Source organism: Narcine bancroftii, chromosome 10 (genome assembly GCF_036971445.1).
Source record: "Narcine bancroftii isolate sNarBan1 chromosome 10, sNarBan1.hap1, whole genome shotgun sequence".
Classification (NCBI taxonomy): domain Eukaryota; kingdom Metazoa; phylum Chordata; class Chondrichthyes; order Torpediniformes; family Narcinidae; genus Narcine; species Narcine bancroftii.
Window position 1 is genome coordinate 67,127,108 of NC_091478.1, and position 21,135 is coordinate 67,148,242.

A 21,135-nucleotide genomic window follows, 5' to 3' on the forward strand; every position below is an offset into this window, starting at 1 on the left:
ATAATCCCAGGGGTTCACAGTAATACGCCAACTCCCTGAAACTCTCTTTCTTGCTGTCTCTACAGAGATGCATTGCATGAACAAGTATGAAAGTCTCAAATGCAAATGTCAGTAGCTTCCAGCGGTTTAAATTCTTTGTTTATCATGAATCCAAATGCTAAGAACTCTTGGAAGGCTGTTTTCTCAGTCACAGTTGCTCCCAGCGTAAATCACAATGAAACAGTTTGGGCATTATTGTATTCTGGTGGAATCTGAAAGTGCAAAAACTGTTGTAAAATTACTGTGACAGAGTATAGATATGTTTCTGGGAGATAAATTGGGAAACGTTTGTTAGAGTAGGTCACGTACAAACACTTTAAAACAGATCTTATTTGAAGTACTGGAGCTCTGCTAATGCTAAACATATTGGCTCCACAGCTTTTGAAAGAGCCCAAGAGACTTCACTAATGGATTGCTGTTTACAAAAGGCATCAGATGAAAGATCTTGTTGGAGCGGCAGATTGTCTGGAGCTGTTCTAATAGGGTCATGTGGTTTTGTAAGCAGAGAGAGTCAAGCAGGATTTCTCTCTGAGAGAGACACACAGAGATCACTTCCCATGTTACAGCCAGCAACCGCAGCTGGGACTGGATCAGGACAAGCTAGCAATCTTGTGGAAAACCCCATGTGGACGGCAGGTTGTAAGTGTTTGATTCAGCCTGGTCAAAGTCCTTGTGGCTCATGCAAGAGGAGAGGACCGGCTGTCTAATGTTTCACTTGGAATAAGCGAAACAAAAAGGAACTCTGTGGTGACCTGAGAGAAAGAGGTCATCATCTGGAAAACCCTGATGGGGCAAGTTTCTTCACCAAGACACTGAAATGGCTGATGGAAGTACATCAGTTATGAATGTCCTGGAACAACAAATCGCTCTCTGAAAACCGACAAGAACCTTCCTGAGCGGGAACCACTTACCTTTCAAGCACTAAAGCCTGGTGACATTTGTAAATTTTGACAGTGTAGATGCATGATCCTCTGAAGTTCAGTATTGCACCAAACACCATCGGCAGTTCCCGAGACGCGTGGCCTTGTGTCCTGGAAGTGCAAGAACATAAAAAGACTTATTGCAATTTCTGCCCTGAGACTGACTTGGAAGCCAAAGTTCACCCCACTTGTGGCATGGCTTCGATATCTGTGGCTCCAACCTCACACCATGGTCACAATTCCTTCCCCCATCACACACTGGGCTAAGAGAGTGTGCACCCTCTTTCCGCTTCTCAAAGAGCCGTGAATGATGCTCATAAAATGTGGACGATTCAGAGAAACCAAAATCACACCGGTTCATTCAAACAATCAGCACACAGGTTGACTGGAAAAAGATGATGATCAGGGAAGAGAAGTGTTTATTTGTTTGTTTAATTGTTGTCATGGTTAAATAATGAGTCAAATGGAATCATTTCAAATTTACAAGCTTAACCCCTCTTTCTTTTTATTTTTCACAGATCAGGATGGATCTGATTCCTCAGAGGGTCAGTAATTAAATGTTTATAAACATTTACTATACTCTACCACATTAAATCCACATCAGAGCACACACTGGAACCTGCTCTGAGCAAACTCCCCAGATCTCTTGAGGTGATCAAACGTTGAACGTATTTCACAGAGGACATGGTAGCTGGTGTTAATTCTAAGCTGTTTCTTTCTGTTAGTCGGCAAACTTGGGTCATAACTCAAGCTGATCCTAACGTACTCAAAGTCACACACTTTGCCATTGATGTTGATCACTTTCTGACCACTTCCATCTTCGACACATTAGCTGAAACTCAGCCTTCACATGGGCAGCAATGGATTTTAAAAAACCCAGCAAACCACAATATTTCAGGGAAAAGCAAATCCTCGAGTAATGAATAAGACAAAATGTTGACTGATGTAAATAGCAACAAAGATTCCTAATCAATGCAATTAAAATATTTCAGATTTTCAAAACTTTCCTTTTATAACTACAGAAGAATCCATGACAGCAACTTCAGTGAGTGATGTCAGTTTTACTGTCATCACATTTCACTAGTTCCTTGCGTCCTTTACTAACCAATGGTCGAATCAAGAGATGATAAACCCAGTGCTGGAAATATTTAGAACACATACAATTTTAAAGACTCTCTTCAGGATTTTCAAATACGTTCAGAATAAAATACACTGAGAGGATAATCACACAGGTTCATTCAAACAGTCAACACACAGGTTATCTGGAGAAAGATAATGAAAAGGGAAGAGAAATGAGTGATTAATTGTTGTTGCATAATGGCGAAATAATGAGTCAAATGGAATCATTTCAGAATTACAAGCTTAGTCTCTCTCTCTTTATTTTTCACAGATCAGGATGGATCTCATTCCTCAAAGGGTCAGTAATTTAACGTTTATAATCATTTACTATCCTCTGCCACTTTGAATCCTTTTTGGACCGAGTGCTGAGGAAATTGAAAAGTTGTAATTCTTGTTCTCCGAGGGTTGGAAATATTTGCACGCTACTTTTGAGGAATTCCAAATACAAATCATAGTGAATACTTTGAAAGGAGGACCCTGTGGTTTACATTCCTCATGGGGCTATTCTCAGCATTAACTTGCCAGTAACTGATCTGTTACCAGAGTTAAATAAACCTCTCTGCGCTCTCTCATAAACTTTGCCAGAGCTTCTGAAGCAGCAGACAAACGTCCAGAGGCTCAGACTTGCAGGAACGGCTTTGGCCAGTGATGGTCGACTGTAACAGTTCACAGCCACTCACAAAATTATTCGATTGGAGTTGAAGTAATTAGCAGCATTATAATTGAGATTATAATCCCGCTAGAGAGGGATGAGCACGAGTCTTGAATGGTCAGTGTGAGCAGTTTCTTTGGTCATTCAGCATTCTCACTCAGCAGTTACTCAGCGCGATGGTGTTAGCTCCGATGCTCCTGTATCTCTTCCCTGATGGGAGAAGCTGAAAGATGCTGTGTGCAGGGGTGGAAGGTGTCCTCAATGAATCTTCGGGAAGTTTAGGCAGAGCAGTGGCAAGTGGAATTTAATCCACACAGACAGTTGGTAATGCACTTCGAGAATCAAATTCTGGTAGGTCCTATGGAATAAATAGAAAGTTTCTTTGCAGCATTGATGGGCAGAGTAATTGCCCATATCCATAACTCACTGAAAATAGTGACACCAGTGAAAAGGTTAATGAAGAAAACATTGGGTAAGTTTGATTTTGAAGGCCGAGGCATTGAATAGAAGAGTTGGGACATCATATTGCAGATAGAAAACTTTGTTTAGAGTTCTTGTCAACAAACTACAGAAGGATTTAGTAGCAAAAGAGAGTATGCAGAAGCGATTCACAAGGATTTTGGCTGGAATGAATTCTTACTGGAACGTAAGCGGGGTGGGGGGAGGGGTTGACTTTATGGAGTTTTATATATGTTGAGGAGCAGAGAACATAAATGTTCAGCTTCCTTTACCCAGAGGAATCTTGAATTAGAGGTTTCAGATGGGAGTGGATTCATTTAAAGATGTCAGAGGTAAGCTTGCATTCACAACGATACAGATTCTGCAAATCTGAAAGCAGAAAATATTGCCGATACTCCATGTTTGTGAAGAGCAACACAGGTTGACAATGGTACTCAAATATGTTCTTTACTGTTATGAGCCCAGAGGACCCCAAACCCAGCAGCAATAGATAATCACCAAGACAAATGGCTACTTAAACAAAAGTTGGTTTTAATTATCTTTAAACATGAAAACAGGATCAAACTTTATTTTATCATTATTAACTTAACTAACCCTAACTTAACCCCCTTCTAATCCTAAGCACACATGTATGTTATGTGTGTATGTAAGTTTAGAACATTTCTTTGAGTCACAGTCCAATCTCACTTCTCATTCCTCCAAGTTCATTGGTTGCAGGCAATTCTTATATTGTGCACAGAATTTAACATTTATGAAGTTCACCAGGCTTTGGTGCTAAAAAAGTAAATGGTCACTGCTCAGAAAGGTTCTTGTCGGTTTTGGAGAGAGATTTGTTGTTTGCTGGACACCCACAACTGATTCCTCGTAACCAGCCACGTCAGTGTCTTGCCGAAGAAATTTACCCCATCAGGTTCTCCAAATGATCATCTCTTCCTTTCAGGTCATCACACAATTCCTTTTTGTTTCCCTTATTTGAAGTGAAACATTAGGCAGCCAGTCGTCTCTTATTCCATGAACCACAAGGACTTTGACCAGGCTGAACTAAGCACTCACAACCTGTCTCCCAATTGGGGTTTTCCTCAAGGTTGCCAGCTTGCCCTGTTCCAGTCGCAGCTGCTGCTGCTGAGCTGTAAAATTGCTGAACTGAATTTTCCTGCTCTCTCTCTCTCTCTCTCTCTCTCTCTCTCTCGCTCTTTCTCTCTCTCTCACTCTCTCTCTCTCTCTCTCTCTCTCTCTCTCTTCTCTCTCTCTCTCTCTCTCTCTCTCTCTTTCTCTCTCTCTATCAGAGAGAAATCCTATTTTACTCTCTCTGCTTGCAAAACCACATGACTCTCATGGCAGGATCCCCCAACCAACAATTTAGTGAATTACATGAACCTCATCCACTCCACCTTAATTACAGATCTTTCCTTTTGTCTTGCAAAGGCCAATTTAAAAATGTCTCACGGTCAGTATCTTTTAATGTTGCAAGTTCCACTCCAGACAGCCTGAGGCTCTGACGAGTTCTTTCACCTGTTGTCTTTTGGTAAACAATAATCCATTAGTGAAGTCTCTTAAGCATGCTCCAAAGATTTTGCAAAGGCTATTAGCACTGGCCTGTCTAGCATGAGTAGAGCTCCAGTATTTTAAATAAGATCTGTTTTAAAGTGTGTGTGTGTGTTTGAGTGTGTGTGTGTGTATGACCTACACCAAAAAACCTGCCCCAATTTATCTCCCAAAAACATATCTATAATCTGTCACAGTAGAACCAGCAATGAATGGCATCTTTACAACGTGGTCTGTGAGCAGGCTGGTCTCAATAGAACTGCTCTCAATAGAATAGCTTCCAAATTTGTTTCACCCAGAGCTCAAAGGTGCTGGCCTGGATCTGATTGGAGATCTTCAATCCAGAACGTCATTGGTGAATCTGAAGGATGTTGATGGTGGTTTTCATTGTCAACAATACCCAGAGTAGCTGTCTTCTAATTTAGAGCCAATTAATTGAATGTTATGCACCAGAAGCCCTGTGGGATTTTATTTCAGGCCACTGGATTGGTCATCCAAGTCTCAGAGCCAGACCGACAGTGCCCTTTTGGGACAAAGACACTTTTTTCATTACTTTGTCCATGTCCACCAGACTTTTAAATTTGTAATCAAACACTTCACATGTGATTAAGGTGCACATTCCAGATTTTATTCAGGGTTATTTATGTACATTTTTGTTTGACCATGTAGAAAATGCAGCACTTTTTATACATAGTCCCCTCATTTCAGGGCACCATAATATTTGGGACATAGTAATGGTACGTATATTAAAGTAGTCATGTTTAGTACTTTGTTGCAAATCCCCTGCAGGCAATGACTGATTGAAGTCTGTGATTCATAGACATCGCCAGGTACTGAGCATCTTCTCCGGTGATGCTCTGCCAGATCTTGACTGCAGCCATCTTCAGCTCCTGCTTGTTTCGGGGAGTTTGTCCCCTTACGTTTTCTCTTCAACATGTGGAAGGCATGCTCAACTGGATTTAGATTGAGTGTCTGATATTGCCATTCAAGAATTTCACAGTTCTTAGCTTTGAAAAACACATTTGTTGCTTTAGCAGATTGTTTGGGATCATTATCTTTTTGTAGGATGAAATAGTGTCCAATGAGTTTGGAGGCATTTTCTCAAATATGAGCAGATTTGATGTTTCTGTGCACCTCAGAATTCATTTTGCTACTGCCATCAGCAGTTACTTCATCAATGAAGGTAAGTGCGTCAGTACCCACGGCAGCCATACATGCCCAGGCCTGAACAACCCACCACCATGTTTCACAGATGAGGTGGTATGCTTTGGATCTGGGCAGTTCCTTTCCACACTTTGCTCTGGCCATCACTCTGATACAGATTAATCTTGGTCTAATCCATCCACAAGACCTTTTTCCAGAATTCTACAGGCTCTTTTAAATACTTCTCGGCAAACTATAATCTGCCCATCCTGCTTCTGTGGCTAACTAGTGGTTTGTATCTTGCTGAGTAGCCTCTGTAATTCAGTTCATTAAGTCTTCTGTAGACCGTAGTCATTGACACATCCACAACTGTCTCCTGAAGAGTGTTTCTCAGATCGACAGGGATTTGAGGATTTCTTTTATTATGATGATAAAGGCTTGTACAATGTCACACCAATCCTTGAGCGGAAGCATTGAATCGCTCAGTGTTTTTGATCATAGAAAATTGAAAAATACAAATCAGGAGAATGAGAAGCCAAACCTTTTCTTAAACTCTGTTCTGAAATTCTACCATATTGTTGAGACCTTTAATCCTATTGATTTGCAAATTGAGTCCAGTTACCAACTGAGCATCCACTCCCTCTGAACCCAGAATCCCAGGAACTCGTGGCCATTGCTACCAACTCCCTTACAGTGCTTGAGCAGTTCCCCGAACCTGGGAACTTCTGCCCTGTCAGTGCAAGAGTGAAAATCACAGTGTAAGTCATTCAAATGCAAGTTCAGCTCCAAAGTACTGCTGGCCTGGAGCTCCACTCACCTGTGGGATGGCTCAGGGTCCTGCAGCTCCAATCTCACTCCATGTTTGCAGTTCCTTCCTCACATCCACTCGACCAAGGGTGGCCCGTCTGTTCCCTCAACAGAGCTGTGAAGGATGGTCATGAAGACTCAGCAAACTCAAAATTATAGGAATGCCTCACATAATCAAGACTCAGCCTGTTCCGGATATTCAGTCAAGAAAATTTTGGTTGATCATCATCTGTGAAATGGAAACATTTCAGATTTCACAAAATAATTTCTCTTATTTTATCTGCAAATAACTATGAATCAGGTGTGAAACAGTGACAATTCTTCTTGCTTTTGTTATCCTCTGGCTCTTTGAATTCTTTATTGACTAGGGTCGAATAGGAAGACAAAAAGTTGTAACTATTGTTCAAAACAGGAGTTGAAAGACTTGCAGGTCTTCAAGCTTCTACAAGTGCCCCTGGATTTCCAAACTTCATTCAGAGAGGTCTTGATGGAAGTCGGCCACTTGATGTGCACGGCAACATCCCACAGTGAACAATTTGGTGAATTATTTGAATATCCTTCTCCATTATGTTGGATGTGGGCTAAATTTTGGAATCATGTCTCTCCATTTTCTGAGTGAACCATTGGATCTTTTCAGTGTTCATGTCCATTTCCTTTTGACAAAGATTTGAGAAAGGATTACAGAGTGGGAAATCTTCCTGCTCCCATTAGAACCTGCGCAGCCCTCAGTGGGATCATTGTTGATGTTCCAGCTCAGTGTCAGTTTCCATTTCCAACCCATATTTCCCCCACTACAGCTGAGATCAAAAATCCTATTATTTTGTACATTGAATCTATGTTGCAACTGAGCATCCACATGCTCTGAAGTGGAGAATCCCAGGGATTCTCAGCACTGCAGTCGCTCTATTCTGGTCCCTTGACAGGTCCTGGCAGATTGGAAGACAGCAAAGGTCACCCCAATGCTCAACCAAATAGAGGTATGCAAAGGGCAGGTAACCAGAAGGCAGTTAGATTAACTTCACTTACTCTAGTTTTCAAGAAACTATCAAACGTTGCAAATATCGATCAGATCAAGAATTGGAAGGCTGTGAGATTTGTGACTTGGAATCAAAGCCTCAGAACATTAAAGCCCAATTCAGAGTGAATTGTCTAAGAGGAAGTTTCCTGGGGTGACAGAGAGGAACGGGCAGATGTAGTAACACGGCAGGATCCCCCAACCAACAATTTAGTGAATTACATGAACCTCATCCATTCCACCTTAATGACTGATCTTTCCTTTTGTCTCTACAGGGAGGCCTTGCAAAGGCCAATATAAAAATGATAAGTCTCACGGTCAGTATCTTTTTACGTTGTAAGGAAATTTGTGATTATTTTTAATTACATTTATGATGAATGCAAATGCACATATTCAGGAAAAGGTTGGATTTCTTGTGATTATAAACTTTTTTTTGCTATGTCATTTCAGGAAATAAATCAGAATGTAATGTTTTCTGTTTTATGGATTTTGATCAATGCTCTCCAGTTGCAGATTGCTCACGTTATTCAGTAATCGCCGATGCCCAACACTAATTTTAATGATAGACTTGCTCCTGGCAGCACGGTGCACTGGTGTTAATACATGGACAGGGCACCCAGCAGTACAGAGCCCAGAGTAATTCAGTGACCGCCCAATATCATTGGGTCACTGATGAAAACAGCATCCTGTCGGATGTTGGATGTGGAGAAAGGCCACTCTGGAAAGGAAGTGCTGGATTGCTTCAGTGCAGGCAGGTCATAGAAAGTAGGAAAATAAGAATCAGTAGCAGGAGGAGCCCACTTTTCTCTTAGAGCCCGTTCTGCCAATCAGTGAACTCTTTGTTGATGTTCGACTCACTGTCGGCTCCCACACACATAATCCCAGGGGTTCACAGTAATACGCCAACTCCCTGAAACTGCTCTTTCTTGCTGTCTCTACAGAGATGCATTGCATGAACAAGTATGAAAGTCTCAAATGCAAAGGTCAGTATATTCCAGCGGTCTAAATTCTTTGTTTATAATGAATCCAAATGCTAAGAACTCTTGGAAGGCTGTTTTCTCAGTCACAGTTGCTCCCAGCGTAAATCAGAATGAAACAGTTTGGGCATTATTGTATTCTGGAGGAATCTGAAAGTGCAAAAACTGTTGTAAAATTACTGTGACAGAGTATAGATATGTTTCTGGGAGATAAATTGGGAAACGTTTGTTAGAATAGGTCACATACATACACTTTAAAACAGATCTTATTTGAAATACTGGAGCTCTGCTAGACATAATGGATCCTCACAACTTTTTGCAAGAGCTTAGAAGAGTGCTCAAGAGACCACTAATGGATTCTTGTTTGCCAAATGAAACAAATGAAAGAGCTTGTGGAGCTGCAGACTGTCTGAAGGAACACTTGCTGTTGTAAGAGGTCTTGCAAGCAGAGAGAGTCAAACAGGCTTTTTCTCAGTCTCAGTGTGCATGTGAGAGAGAGAAAGAGCTGAGATGGCTCTGACTGTGTTTCAGTCAGCAAGAGCAGCTGGAAGTGAAACAGGAAAAGCTGGCAAGAAGCCCCAGTGTGGAAGACGGCCTTTTCACAGCCCTTGTGGGTCATGCAAGAAGAGAGGGTTGGCTGCCTAATGCTTCACTTGAAATAAAAGAAACAAAAATGAACTCTGTGGTGACCTGAAAGAAAGATGTTAACATCTAGAGCACCCTGAAGGGGCAAGTTTTGTCAGCAAGACTCTGAAGTGGCTGATGGAAGAAAATGTACAACAAATCTCTCTCTGAAAACCAACAAGAACCTTCCTGAGTGGTAACCATTTTACCAAAGGCTGGTGAACTTTATAATTGTTAAATTCTGTGCACAGTATAAGAATTGCCTGCAACCAGTAAACTTGGAGGAATTAGGTGAGATTGGACTGTGACTCAAAGAAATTTTCTGAACTTACACATACATTATACACATGTGCACTTAGAATTAGAAAGGGGTTAAGTAAGTCAATAGAGTTAAGTTGAAGTTTGATTCTATTTTCATTTTTAAGATAATTAAATGCAACTTTTGTTTAAATAACCATTTGTCTTGGTGAATATCTATTGCTGCTGGGTTTTGGGATCCTCTGGGCTCGTAACATTACAATTATGTCAAGACAAACTCTTTAACAAATAAAGTAGTGCAAAAATGAGAAAAGATGAGGTAGTTTCCATTGTCCATCCAAAAATCTGATCGCTGAAGGGAAGAATCTGCTTTTGTAGCTTTCAATGTGTGTCTTCAGGCTCTTGTACCTCCTTCCTGATGGCAGCAGTGGAAACAAAAGCATGACCTGGGTGGTAAGGGTCCTTGATGACAGAGGCTCTCTACTCAGTGCACCTTCTCTTAAAGATGTCATTCATGGAGTGAAGACTAATGTCCATGATGGTGCTGGCCAAGTTTACAACCCTCTGATGCTTTCACACATTGGCACATCCATATCAGACAGTAATGCAACCAAAGTACTTGCAAGAGTCTTTGGTGACATAGCAAATCTCCTTGAACTCCTAATGAAATCTAGCTATTTGTAATGCTTTCTCAGGATAGGTCTTCAGAGATGGTGACACCCATGGATCTGACCCTCTCCATTGCTGACCCCTCAATGAAGGGTTTGTGTTCCAGTTGCTTCCCATCCCTGAAGTCCACAATTAATTCCTGACATTAAGTACAAGGTTGATCTACCTCACTCCTTATAACTGTCTGTGATTCTGCCAATGACCATGGTGTTATCTGCAAATTTGTAGATGGCATTTGAATTGCACCTGGTCACACAGTCATTGGCACGGAGGGAGTAAAGCAGTGGCCTGAGCACACATCTTTGTGGTGGGCCTGGGTTGATTATCATTGAGGGAGGAGATATTGTTACCAATCTGGTGTGACATTGATCTTCTGATGAGGGTCAAGAATCCAGTTACAGAGGGAGGCACGGGTGTTGAAGACCAGTACTGAGGGGATGGGGATGTTGAAAGCCGAGGTATATTCGATGAAACACAGCCTGATTTTGATATTGCTACTCTTCTGGGCACCAGTATGATTGATGGCCTTTTGAAGCAGGTGGGAACCTCCACTTGAAAATGACCATGAACACTCCAGCTGGTTGGTTGGCCCAGATTCTCATTACCCAGCCAGATATGCCTTGAGGGCCTGATATCAAGGTTTGTGCGATGTCTTCACTATCCAGCATTCTGGAGCATGGCACAGACACAGTGTGAGGTTGTGGGTCCCCTAACTGGGAGGTGAGGCTGACAGTCTTCTCATCCAGTGTGAGGTGACGGGACCTTTCCCACCCTGCACCGTCTCTTTGGTACTTTACTCCACGATTTGATAGATGGGACCATATTCAAGGACTCGAAGGAGAAACCCCATGAATGGGCTACGCGTGTTCCCGACTGTATCAGAAAATGCATGGGTGATTGTGTTCCCACGAAGATTATCTGAGTGCACCCTAATCACGAGCCATGGATGATGACCCAAGAGATCCAGAATCTGCCGAAGGCCAGACGTGTGGTAATCAGATCAGGCGATTCAGACACAACTGGAAGAGTAGGTCCAACCTCTGGATGCCAATGTTAAAAGACAATTCACAGGGAGCTTCTTGTGCACTAAAGTTCTCAAGACACAATGTCCTGAAATTCCCACAACATAGGGAATAGATGTCAATTGGCCATATCAAAGAAATATTCATCTTTCCTATTCTCTTTATAAACACACTAATTTTTGTCTGAATTAAACCATCTTTTTCCTTGTTAATTTTTCTTTCGTTTCATTGTTAAATAATTGCTTCTTTCTTCTCAATATAATGCTGTGTTTTTAGTTGAATAGTAGGCAACATCTCTCACGTGCTCGAATCATTGACTGGTCTTGCCCTCTTGATCAACAACTTCCAATTCCTTGCACTTGCCACTGACAACTGGTGGAAATCTGTCCCCCTGGCAAAGCCCTGTCGAGCTGTTCTGTTGATGCATTTGATCACTGTTTAATAGAGGGGAAATGTGTGAGGTGGTTAAAAATAAACAGGACACAAATTACACTGGACAACAGTATTTTTCAAAATGTTTGCTTCTTGAAAAAGTTTGGGGGATTATGATAGACAATGTCAAGCTGAACACAAAGATCATTTCAGAGTTGCTGTATCACATCAGAAGTTGAAGAAGCATTAAATTAACTTTTATTGAATTTAGCAGGTTTAATCACATAATGATGCTGTCACATTACATTAGATCAACTGACCCTAAAAATGTTTTGCCGCTGATTTTCATTTGCGCTCGGCAATCAAATGCCTGTCGTGTCAGTGACCATCAATAGTCGGCCAGTACTGATGGATTCCAGTTGCCCTAGTCCCTTTTTCCATGCCCACAATGTCCCGGTGAAACCTTTCACCGTGTTCGTCACTGCCTGCACCAAGAAGTCGTCCAAGTGTGAATGAAGAAAATGAGTTTTCAATGACACGCTGCACTTCGTGGTTTTGTCTGCTTGAAGTAGACTTAAAATATGACATGAAATCTCAAAAATAGGTTATACCTTTATTAAAAGAAAAGGTACATGATGAGAAAATTTTAAGGTGCTTTTCATACAGCCAAAAAATCCACAAAATATTCCCAAAGATGTTCAGGAAGCAAAATCTTTGTTGTTCACTATTATTTCTGAAATACTGAAACTGTTTTCTCTCCCACTTCATTTCAGATGTTCAAGAAGTATGTCAAAAGAGAACTGAAGGGAAAAGAAAACCATGCAAGTAATTCTCTTTTTTTTTCATTTGAATCATCTTTTCAGTTGTCTGATCTGAAAGTGTAAACCTTCTCGACTGAAGAAATAAGTTCAGAGATATGGAGATTCCGTTGATTTGCGTGCGTGCATTTGTGCATGCGTGAATATGTGCATTTGTGTGACAATAGGTAGAGGAGTAGGCCATTCAGCCCTTTGAGCCAGCACTGCCATTAACTGTGATCATGGCTGATCATCCACAATCAGTACCCCGTTCCTACCTCCCCACCCCCCACCCCTTATCCCTTGGCTCTGCTCTCTGCGAGTTTGCGGACACATGTCAGCAGTTGTGAGTATGTATCATTAAACATCTATGATGACCAGAGCAAATATGACCAATGGCCAATTGCCTATTCAATTCAGAGCCAGCTCTTCAGCGCTTGACATCCTGTTTTGCGGAAACTGCCAAAATGTTTGGCCTGGAAGTCAGCCTGAAGAAAACTGAGGTCCTCCATCAGCCAGCTCCCCACCATGACTACCAGCCCCCCCACATCTCCATCGGGCACACAAAACTCAAAACAGTCAACCAGTTTACCTATCTCAGCTGTACCATTTCATCAGATGCAAGGATCGACAACGAGATAGACAACAGACTCGCCAAGGCAAATAGCGCCTTTGGAAGACTACACAAAAGAGTCTGGAAAAACAACCAACTGAAAAACCTCACAAAGATAAGCGTATACAGAGCCGTTGTCATACCCACACTCCTGTTCGGCTCCGAATCATGGGTCCTCTACCGGCATCACCTACGGCTCCTAGAACGCTTCCACCAGCGTTGTCTCCGCTCCATCCTCAACATTCATTGGAGCGCCTTCATCCCTAACGTCGAAGTACTTGAGATGGCAGAGGCCGACAGCATCGAGTCCATGCTGCTGAAGATCCAGCTGCGCTGGGTAGGTCACGTCTCCAGAATGGAGGACCATCGCCTTCCCAAGATCATGTTATATGGCGAGCTCTCCACTGGCCACCGTGACAAAGATGCACCAAAGAAGAGGTACAAGGACTGCCTAAAGAAATCTCTTGGTGCCTGCCACATTGACCACCGCCAGTAGGCTGATATCGCCTCAAACCGTGCATCTTGGCGCCTCACAGTTCGGCGGGCAGCAACCTCCTTTGAAGAAGACCGCAGAGCCCACCTCACTGACAAAAGACAAAGGAGGAAAAACCCAACACCCAACCCCAACCAACCAATTTTCCACTGCAACTGCTGCAACCGTGTTTGCCTGTCCCGCATCGGACTTGTCAGCCACAAACGAGCCTGCAGCTGACGTGGACATTTACCCCCTCCATAAATCTTCATCCGCGAAGCCAAGCCAAAGAAGAAAAGAAGAAGAAGAACCATGATTATATTGATGTTGGAAATGATCAGCTGAATTGGTTACCATTGGTTGGTTATCATAAATAGTGCTAATGATGGTTGGTTTACGGAGGGAGAGAAAATAATTAAAGGGATCAAAAGGAACCGTGGATTGAAGTAAAGTCAGTGATGCTGCTTTTCACTGATGGATCAAACGTCACCTCTTACATAACTGTTTATACATTCTCAATTCTCATTTCACAGATTGGCAAGGAAGTGCTTGGAGCTCTCACTTACATGCAAGGGGTTAGAGGATGGAAACTTCATAAATAAAGACAGTAAATTTAAACTTCTGAAATTACAGAAATTCCGAAAACATGAAAAACTTGTGCTGATTTCTAACTCCTCGTGGGTGAGTAAAGTATCTCATGTGGTATCCACCGACACTGCAGCCAACCTTTAGATTGCCCCTTCAAATAGTAATGTGGTTGACGAGATTGAAAGGAAATGAGCTTTACAGGAGAAAACTGGTGGCGTGTGTATGATATTTTTGATGTTCCCATCAAAATGTATCACTATGCATTTTTGTGCTGGGATCTTATCCCTCTGGTACCTGTAGTTTTCTCCATCTGCCCATGTCTACTGAAGACCTTCATTATATTCCAAGCTTTACAACATGCCATCTCACTAGCAGCCATTCACCAATTGTCTCTTCTCAGAATCAGAATTTATTATCATGGACATGGTATTAACTTCATTGTTTTGCCACAGCATTCACAGTGCAAACATTTCTATAAAGCCACATTTCAAAATAAGTAAAAATAGTGCAAAGGGGAAGTCAAAGTAAGGCAGCGTTTGTGATTAATTCTTCATTCAAGGATCTGACAGCAGAGGGGAAGAAGCTGTGCTTGTGCCACTTAGGGCTTGTCTTCAGTCTCCTGTGCTGCCCATTTACAACCAATTAGCCTAAATCCCCAGCTCATTTCAAATGGTGGGAGGAAACTGGAGTCCTCCGGGGAAAACCCACACAGACATGGAAAGAATGTACAAACTCCTTACACACAGCGCTGGATTCGAAACCAAGTCCTAATCGCTGGCGCTGTAACAGTGTTGCTTGCGCTAACCACGACACACCCACAGGATCAGTAATAGCCAGCTCCTGAAGGCCCTCCCCATCCTCCTGAATAGGGCCAATCTTACACCAGAACGCCGAGCGTCTGACCTGCAGCTTGGCCACCCTTTGTATCTCCGCCCACTCAGTTCAAAAACCTCACCGCAGTCTGCAAATCTGTTGCCACTAAGAACAAGCGATACAGCCCCGGGGACAAGGAATTCATAAAAATGGAAGTGGGGAGACTGCTGGGGGAGAGCATAGTAGATCCCAGTAAGAGCCCCTGGAGGGAGCAAATAGTGGTGGTGAAGAGAGGGCAGAAGTGCTGGATGGTCATAGATTACAGCCAGACTACCAACAGGTTCACGTTATTAGATGCCCATCCTCTTCCCCGCATAGCTGATATGGTGAATGAGATTGCCCAGTTCAGGGTCTTCTCCACCATAGACCTCAAATCGGTGTATCACCCAATTTCAATTTGTTCGGAAGACCAGGCTTAGGTTGCAAACAGCTGCTGTCACTTCCTGTGGGTCCCATTTGGCCTCACGAACGGGGTGTCAGTGTTCCAAAGGGAGATGGATTACAGCAAACTAAAAACTACTTATCCCTATTTAGATAATGTCACCATCTGAGGCCAGAACCAGGAAGAGCACGACAAGAACCTGTGAAAGTTCCTGGCCATCGTAAAATCCCTCATCCTCACATACAATAAGAAAAAGTGCGTGTTTAGCACCAAGCGGCTGGCAAATCCTGGGGTACATAGTTGAGCATGGTGTCATCGCCTCCAACCCCGAGTGCATGCAACCCCCTTCTGGAATTACCTCTGCCACAGAACCCCCAAGGCTTTAAAAAGGTGCCTGAGGGTTCTTCTTGTACTTTGCCCCATGGATCCCCAACTATGCCGATAAGGCCCAACCCCTGGTGAAAGCCACCACCTTTCCCCCATCAGCATAAGACTTTCAAGGGCATCGAGGATGAGATTGCCAAGGCAGCAATTCACACCATTGATGAATCCGTCCCATTCCAAGTGGAGAGCGATACCTCTGACTTTGCCCTGGCCGCCATGCTGAACCAAGCAGGCAGGCCAGTGGCATTTTTTTTACCCGAACCCTCCAAAGCCCCGAGCGCATTGAGAAGGAGGCACAGGCTATAATGGAGGCCGTGCGTCACTGGAGGCACTATTTAGCCAGCAGATCATTCACCCTGCTGATGGACCAAAGAGGTCACTTTTATATTCAATAACAAACAGCGGGGTAAAATCAAAAATGTCAAGATCATGAGGTGGAGAATTGAGTGTGCACCTACAATTATGAGATCTTGTAGCAGCTGGGCAAGCTCAATGAGCCACCCAATGTCCTGTCCAAGGGAACCTGCACCAGGGTGCATTGATCACCTCCATGCCCTCCACATTAGCCTCTGCCACCCCAGGGTCACAAGCTCTACCATTTTGTGAGGGCCTGTAACCTCCCCTACTCAGTAGAGGAGATCAGGGAGCTGACTCGCAATTGCCCGATCTGTGCAGAATCCAGGACACATTTTTACTGACTGGAGAGAGATTGACTCATCAAGACCACTCACCCCTTCAAATGTCTCAGTATGAGTTTCAACAGGCCCGTCCTGTCCACGAATCGGAAAGTCTACTTCCTGAATATTGTGGATGAGTTCTTATGTTTCCCATTCACCACATCCACAGTCATTAAAGTTCTCCACATCATCTTCACCCTGTTCTGATGCCCCAGTTATGTTCATAGCAACTGGAGATCTGCCTTCATGAGTGAGAACTTGCAGTAATACTTCCTTTCCAGGAGCATAGCTACAAGCAGAACCATCAGCTACAGCCCCCGCGGAAATGGGCAGGAGAGGGAGAATGGAACGATCTGGAAGACAGTCCTTTTGGTCCTCAAGTCAAAAGGGATGCCTGTATCCCAGTGGCAAGAGGTCCTTCCAGAACCACTGCATCCCACCAGGTCCCAACCTTGCATGGCAACTAAAACCACCCCATATGAAAAATTCTTCTCCTTTCCTTGGAGGTTGGTGTCAGGAACCACACTGCCAGTCTGGCTGACGATCCCAGGGCTGGTGCTTCTCTGGAAGCATGTTAGGACCCACAAGGTGGACCCATTGGTCGAGGAAGAGCACCTCCTGCATGCTAACCCTCAGAGTATTTATCCTGGTATTTATACTTCTATAGATACTGCTTGGTTCAGTACCTGGATGGACAAGACGACACGGTGTCCATCCAGGACCTGGTCCCAGCATGCACCCAGTAGCCCCCGTCAGCAACAAGTCGGCCCCAGGGATCACCCTGACAAGCAGCAAAGTAACCCACCTCCAACATGACTGCCCCCAAATACCCCAACCCCTATAGAACTGGTGCACACAGTCACAGTTCAACACTCAGCCTTCTGAACAATCCACTGTTCTGTAGGAACCGATGACATAGCCGGCTAACACAGCGCTGGATAAAACCACCGGAGTGACTGAACCAATGAGCTGTTATGGACTACACATCCAGAGCCGACGGACATTGCCCCGCATCGTCTGTCCATCCCTCCTCAATCTCTGTAACTTAACACTAACATTTCTCTCCTTCCCAATTCTGATGGAGGGCCTTCAACCAGATATGCTTCTCCTTCCATAGATACTGTCTAGCCTGCTGAATGCTTTGCTTTTATTTCAGATTTCTTGGGCTTCTTTGTTCACTTCCAGTGAAGAATGCTTCCTTGTGGCCACATTTTCTGCTTCACTATCAGATCACTTGGTGGAGGGTCTTGGGGAGTTGGGCAGAAATGGGTGGTCAATGTTTCTGGTGTGGGGCCCTTTGTTGAGACTTGAGAAGTGCTGGGAGTACAAACAGTAGGGAGGGAGGGGGCCAAGGTGATGGGATTCAGGGCATGAAGGTGGTGGAGATGGGGAAGGAAGAGACAATGGGAAGGTGAGGGGATTGGGAAGGGCAGAATGGGAACCAGTGAAGGATGAACAGAAACAGTGGAAATGGATCGGTGTTGGCAATCACCACAAGAGAATCCAATGCTCCTGCTATTTTTGTCTTTTCTTGCGTTGAATATGTACCCGTTATCAACCGAATACATTAAGAATGGTAAAATAGTGTCTCTTTAACTTGCTTAGATCGGAGAACGAACCTTCAATAGACAGAATGCTGATGTTGAAGTTATCCTTCCAGCCGAACTGTATGACAGAGCACAGGAGCAGCAAAATGATCTCTCCTCAATCAATTTCTTCATATGTAATGACCACTATCTATTTGAGGTAAAATGTTCAGATGTGGTATTGTTTGAGTTTTGATGGATAATGCAACGAGAATTTTTTGTCAGCCCTTAAATTCAACAGGGCCAGATGCTTAGGGTGTGTGATGCTCAATTTAAGTGGATCCCCTCCTTGGGCCTCACCTTCTCCCAGACCAAGGCATTTCCCTTGTGCTCCTTCTTCAGGTTAGAAAGAGGAAAAAGCTCAGCTCTCTTCAAGAAACCCTGAAGAAATATTGGAGCCATGTGAGTCAAGATCCCAGACCAATTTGTGATGTTCCACCTGAGTTAGGAGTGCAAAATAGGCCACAATTTTTGGGCAATACATATATATATTTCAATGGTATTAACTATATCTAGTTCCATCTTGTTCAACACTGAAGGGACTCACAACTTATTTCTCTGCAGGTTGAAAACAATACCACAATACTAAATGACCAAGTGTTTGGAATAATTGTGGGAAACACAAGCATTCGGAACTTAACAGAAGGTGTGACCATTAAGATTAATCACACAATGCCGGTAAGAATTTTGTCAGTAATATGGTTAAACATTCAAAAATGATAACAGCCCTTTAGGTCCATTGAAGCACAATCCTTTTCCTCCAGATAAATTTTTTAATAGTAGAGGAGTTGAGAGCTATGGGGAGCAGGCGGGGTAAATGGAGCTGAGCCCATGGCTGGATCAGCCAAGATCTTGTCAATGGAAGAGCAGGCTTGATGGGCCATATTGCCAACTCCTGCTCATATTTCAGATGCTCTAATCCAGACTGTCATTCCAAACACTAAGCGTCCTGAATAAAGTGGAAGCTTTGGTTCCTTTATCCATTCTACTCATTAACAGCTCATGTCAAACGTGGAATGTTTTGCATAGTACAGGTCCTTCAGCTCCTGATGTCATACCAACCTATATAAACCTATTCCATAAACAATCTAATTTTCCCCGACCTCACACCCATAACCTATTTTTCTCTCATCCATGTGCCTATCAAAGATGGATTTTTTTTTTACAGAGAAATTCAGCAATATTTCTGTCAGGAAGACTTGCCATTAAACCAGCTTTAGTTGTTTACACTGAAATGAACAAAGCCAGCATTTTTCCGGATCAGTGTGTCATTTTACAGAATGCAAACTAGCATTCCAGGAGTAAAAGAGGTGGGACGTGTAACTCAACAGCTTTGGCGTCAAATATGGGTATGTTATACGTGACACAAGACCAGTGGTTCTCAACCTTTTTCTTTCCACTCATGTACCACTTTAAGTATTCCTTAAAGCCATCGGTGTTCTGTGATTAGTAATGAATTGTTTAAGGTGGAGTGTGAGTGGGAAGAGAAGATTGAGAACCACTGCTGTAGACTCATTGTTACTGAAATATTTTGCTTGAGGAAAATTTCCATTGGCCCATTTCCTTTGGAGTTATGAAACCATGCGCATAACGAATCAATTAGATATGATTAAAACAGTGGATTTCAAACCACCTTAAGTAATCCCCTACTTTTTTTAAACTTTATTTATTTGTTCAAAAAACAAATAATATATGACATATACAACAATTAACCATAAACATGAATGTTATTTTATATATATATATAAAAAAAGAAAAGAACCCCCCTCCCCTTCAGCCAACTCTCCTAAGGAGAGCCATAAAGAAATAAAAAATATTAAAGAAAAATTAAATATACATATTAAGATCTAATCAATGTAAATTGAAATGTAAATATTCTGAATATAACAACCACTTATTAATGAAAAAAAATTATAATTATCACACGAAACATATGTAATTTTTTCCATTATTAAACAATATTTAATCTCATTATGCCATCTATTAATATCAATCATATTTGTATCTTTCCATGTACTAGCAATACATTTTTTTGCTACGGACAAAGCTAAATATACAAAAGCAAGCTGAAACTTGTCTAATCTCAAGTCTTTCAGAGGTTGCAAACTACCCAATAAAATTACTGTTGAATCTAAAACTATTTTAATCTTATACAGATATTCTAAAAACGATTGAATTTTCTTCCAAAAAGATTGTATATGTATTCATGACCAAACGGCATGAAAAAAAGTTCCAACCGTATCACCACATCTAAAACACAAATCTGATTCATGAAAACCATATTTTTTTAATTTTTCAGGTGTTAAGTATAATTGATATAAAAAAATTATAGTTAATCATTGCATAACGTGCATTTATCAATCTAGTTACACTATCATAACAGATATCTAACCAATCATCTTCGGAAAAAATAAAACCAGTATCCGCTTCCCATTTACTTTTAGATCTATCCCAACCCTTTTTATCCATACCATCCTGTAATATTTGATACATAGATGAAATATAACCCTTCTCTGGTTCCTTCATAAGAAAAATCTCAAATTTAGTAATTTCAGGTAAAATCATATCTCTACCAAACATACATTTTACCAAAGATCGAATTTGATAATAAAGAAACAAAGAATTCTTATCAATACCAAAACCTTCCCTCATCTGATTAAAAGATAAAAATTTAGCCTCTTAAAACAATCTCCCAAATTTTTCACACCTTTAAATCTCCAATGCAATAAACTTTGATTATGTATTGAAAAATAAATAAGTTGATTATTATACAATGGAGTCGAAGCCGATAATTTACCCCTAGAGCCTGTCATTTTATTTTTCTTCATTCATAACTTCATTAAATGTTTTAGTATAGACACATTATATTGTTGTAACAATTCATCTACTGCCATCACCTACGGCTCCTAGAACACTTCCACCAGCGTTGTCTCCGCTCCATCCTCAACATTCATTGGAGCGACTTCATCCCTAACATCGAAGTACTCGAGATGGCAGAGGCTGACAGCATCGAATACATGCTGCTGAAGATCCAACTGCGCTGGGCAGGTCACGTCTCCAGAATGGAGGTCCATCGCCTTCCCAAGATCGTGTTATATGGCGAGCTCTCCACTGGCCACCGTGACAAAGATGCACCAAAGAA

General features: G+C 42.3%; 1 protein-coding gene across 1 annotated transcript in view; it reads left to right on the plus strand.

Annotated features, from left to right (window-relative positions):
* LOC138743835 (adhesion G-protein coupled receptor G5-like) overlaps positions 1–21,135 on the plus strand; it is a 76,788-nt gene that overhangs the window by 32,397 nt on the left and 23,256 nt on the right. The window contains exons 10-17 of the mRNA XM_069899437.1: positions 1,478–1,504; positions 2,350–2,376; positions 7,975–8,016; positions 8,641–8,682; positions 12,395–12,446; positions 14,037–14,184; positions 18,013–18,153; positions 18,558–18,671. Of these exons, the coding sequence (XP_069755538.1) occupies positions 1,478–1,504; positions 2,350–2,376; positions 7,975–8,016; positions 8,641–8,682; positions 12,395–12,446; positions 14,037–14,184; positions 18,013–18,153; positions 18,558–18,671 (593 nt within the window). The remainder of the gene's footprint in view (positions 1–1,477; positions 1,505–2,349; positions 2,377–7,974; positions 8,017–8,640; positions 8,683–12,394; positions 12,447–14,036; positions 14,185–18,012; positions 18,154–18,557; positions 18,672–21,135) is intronic.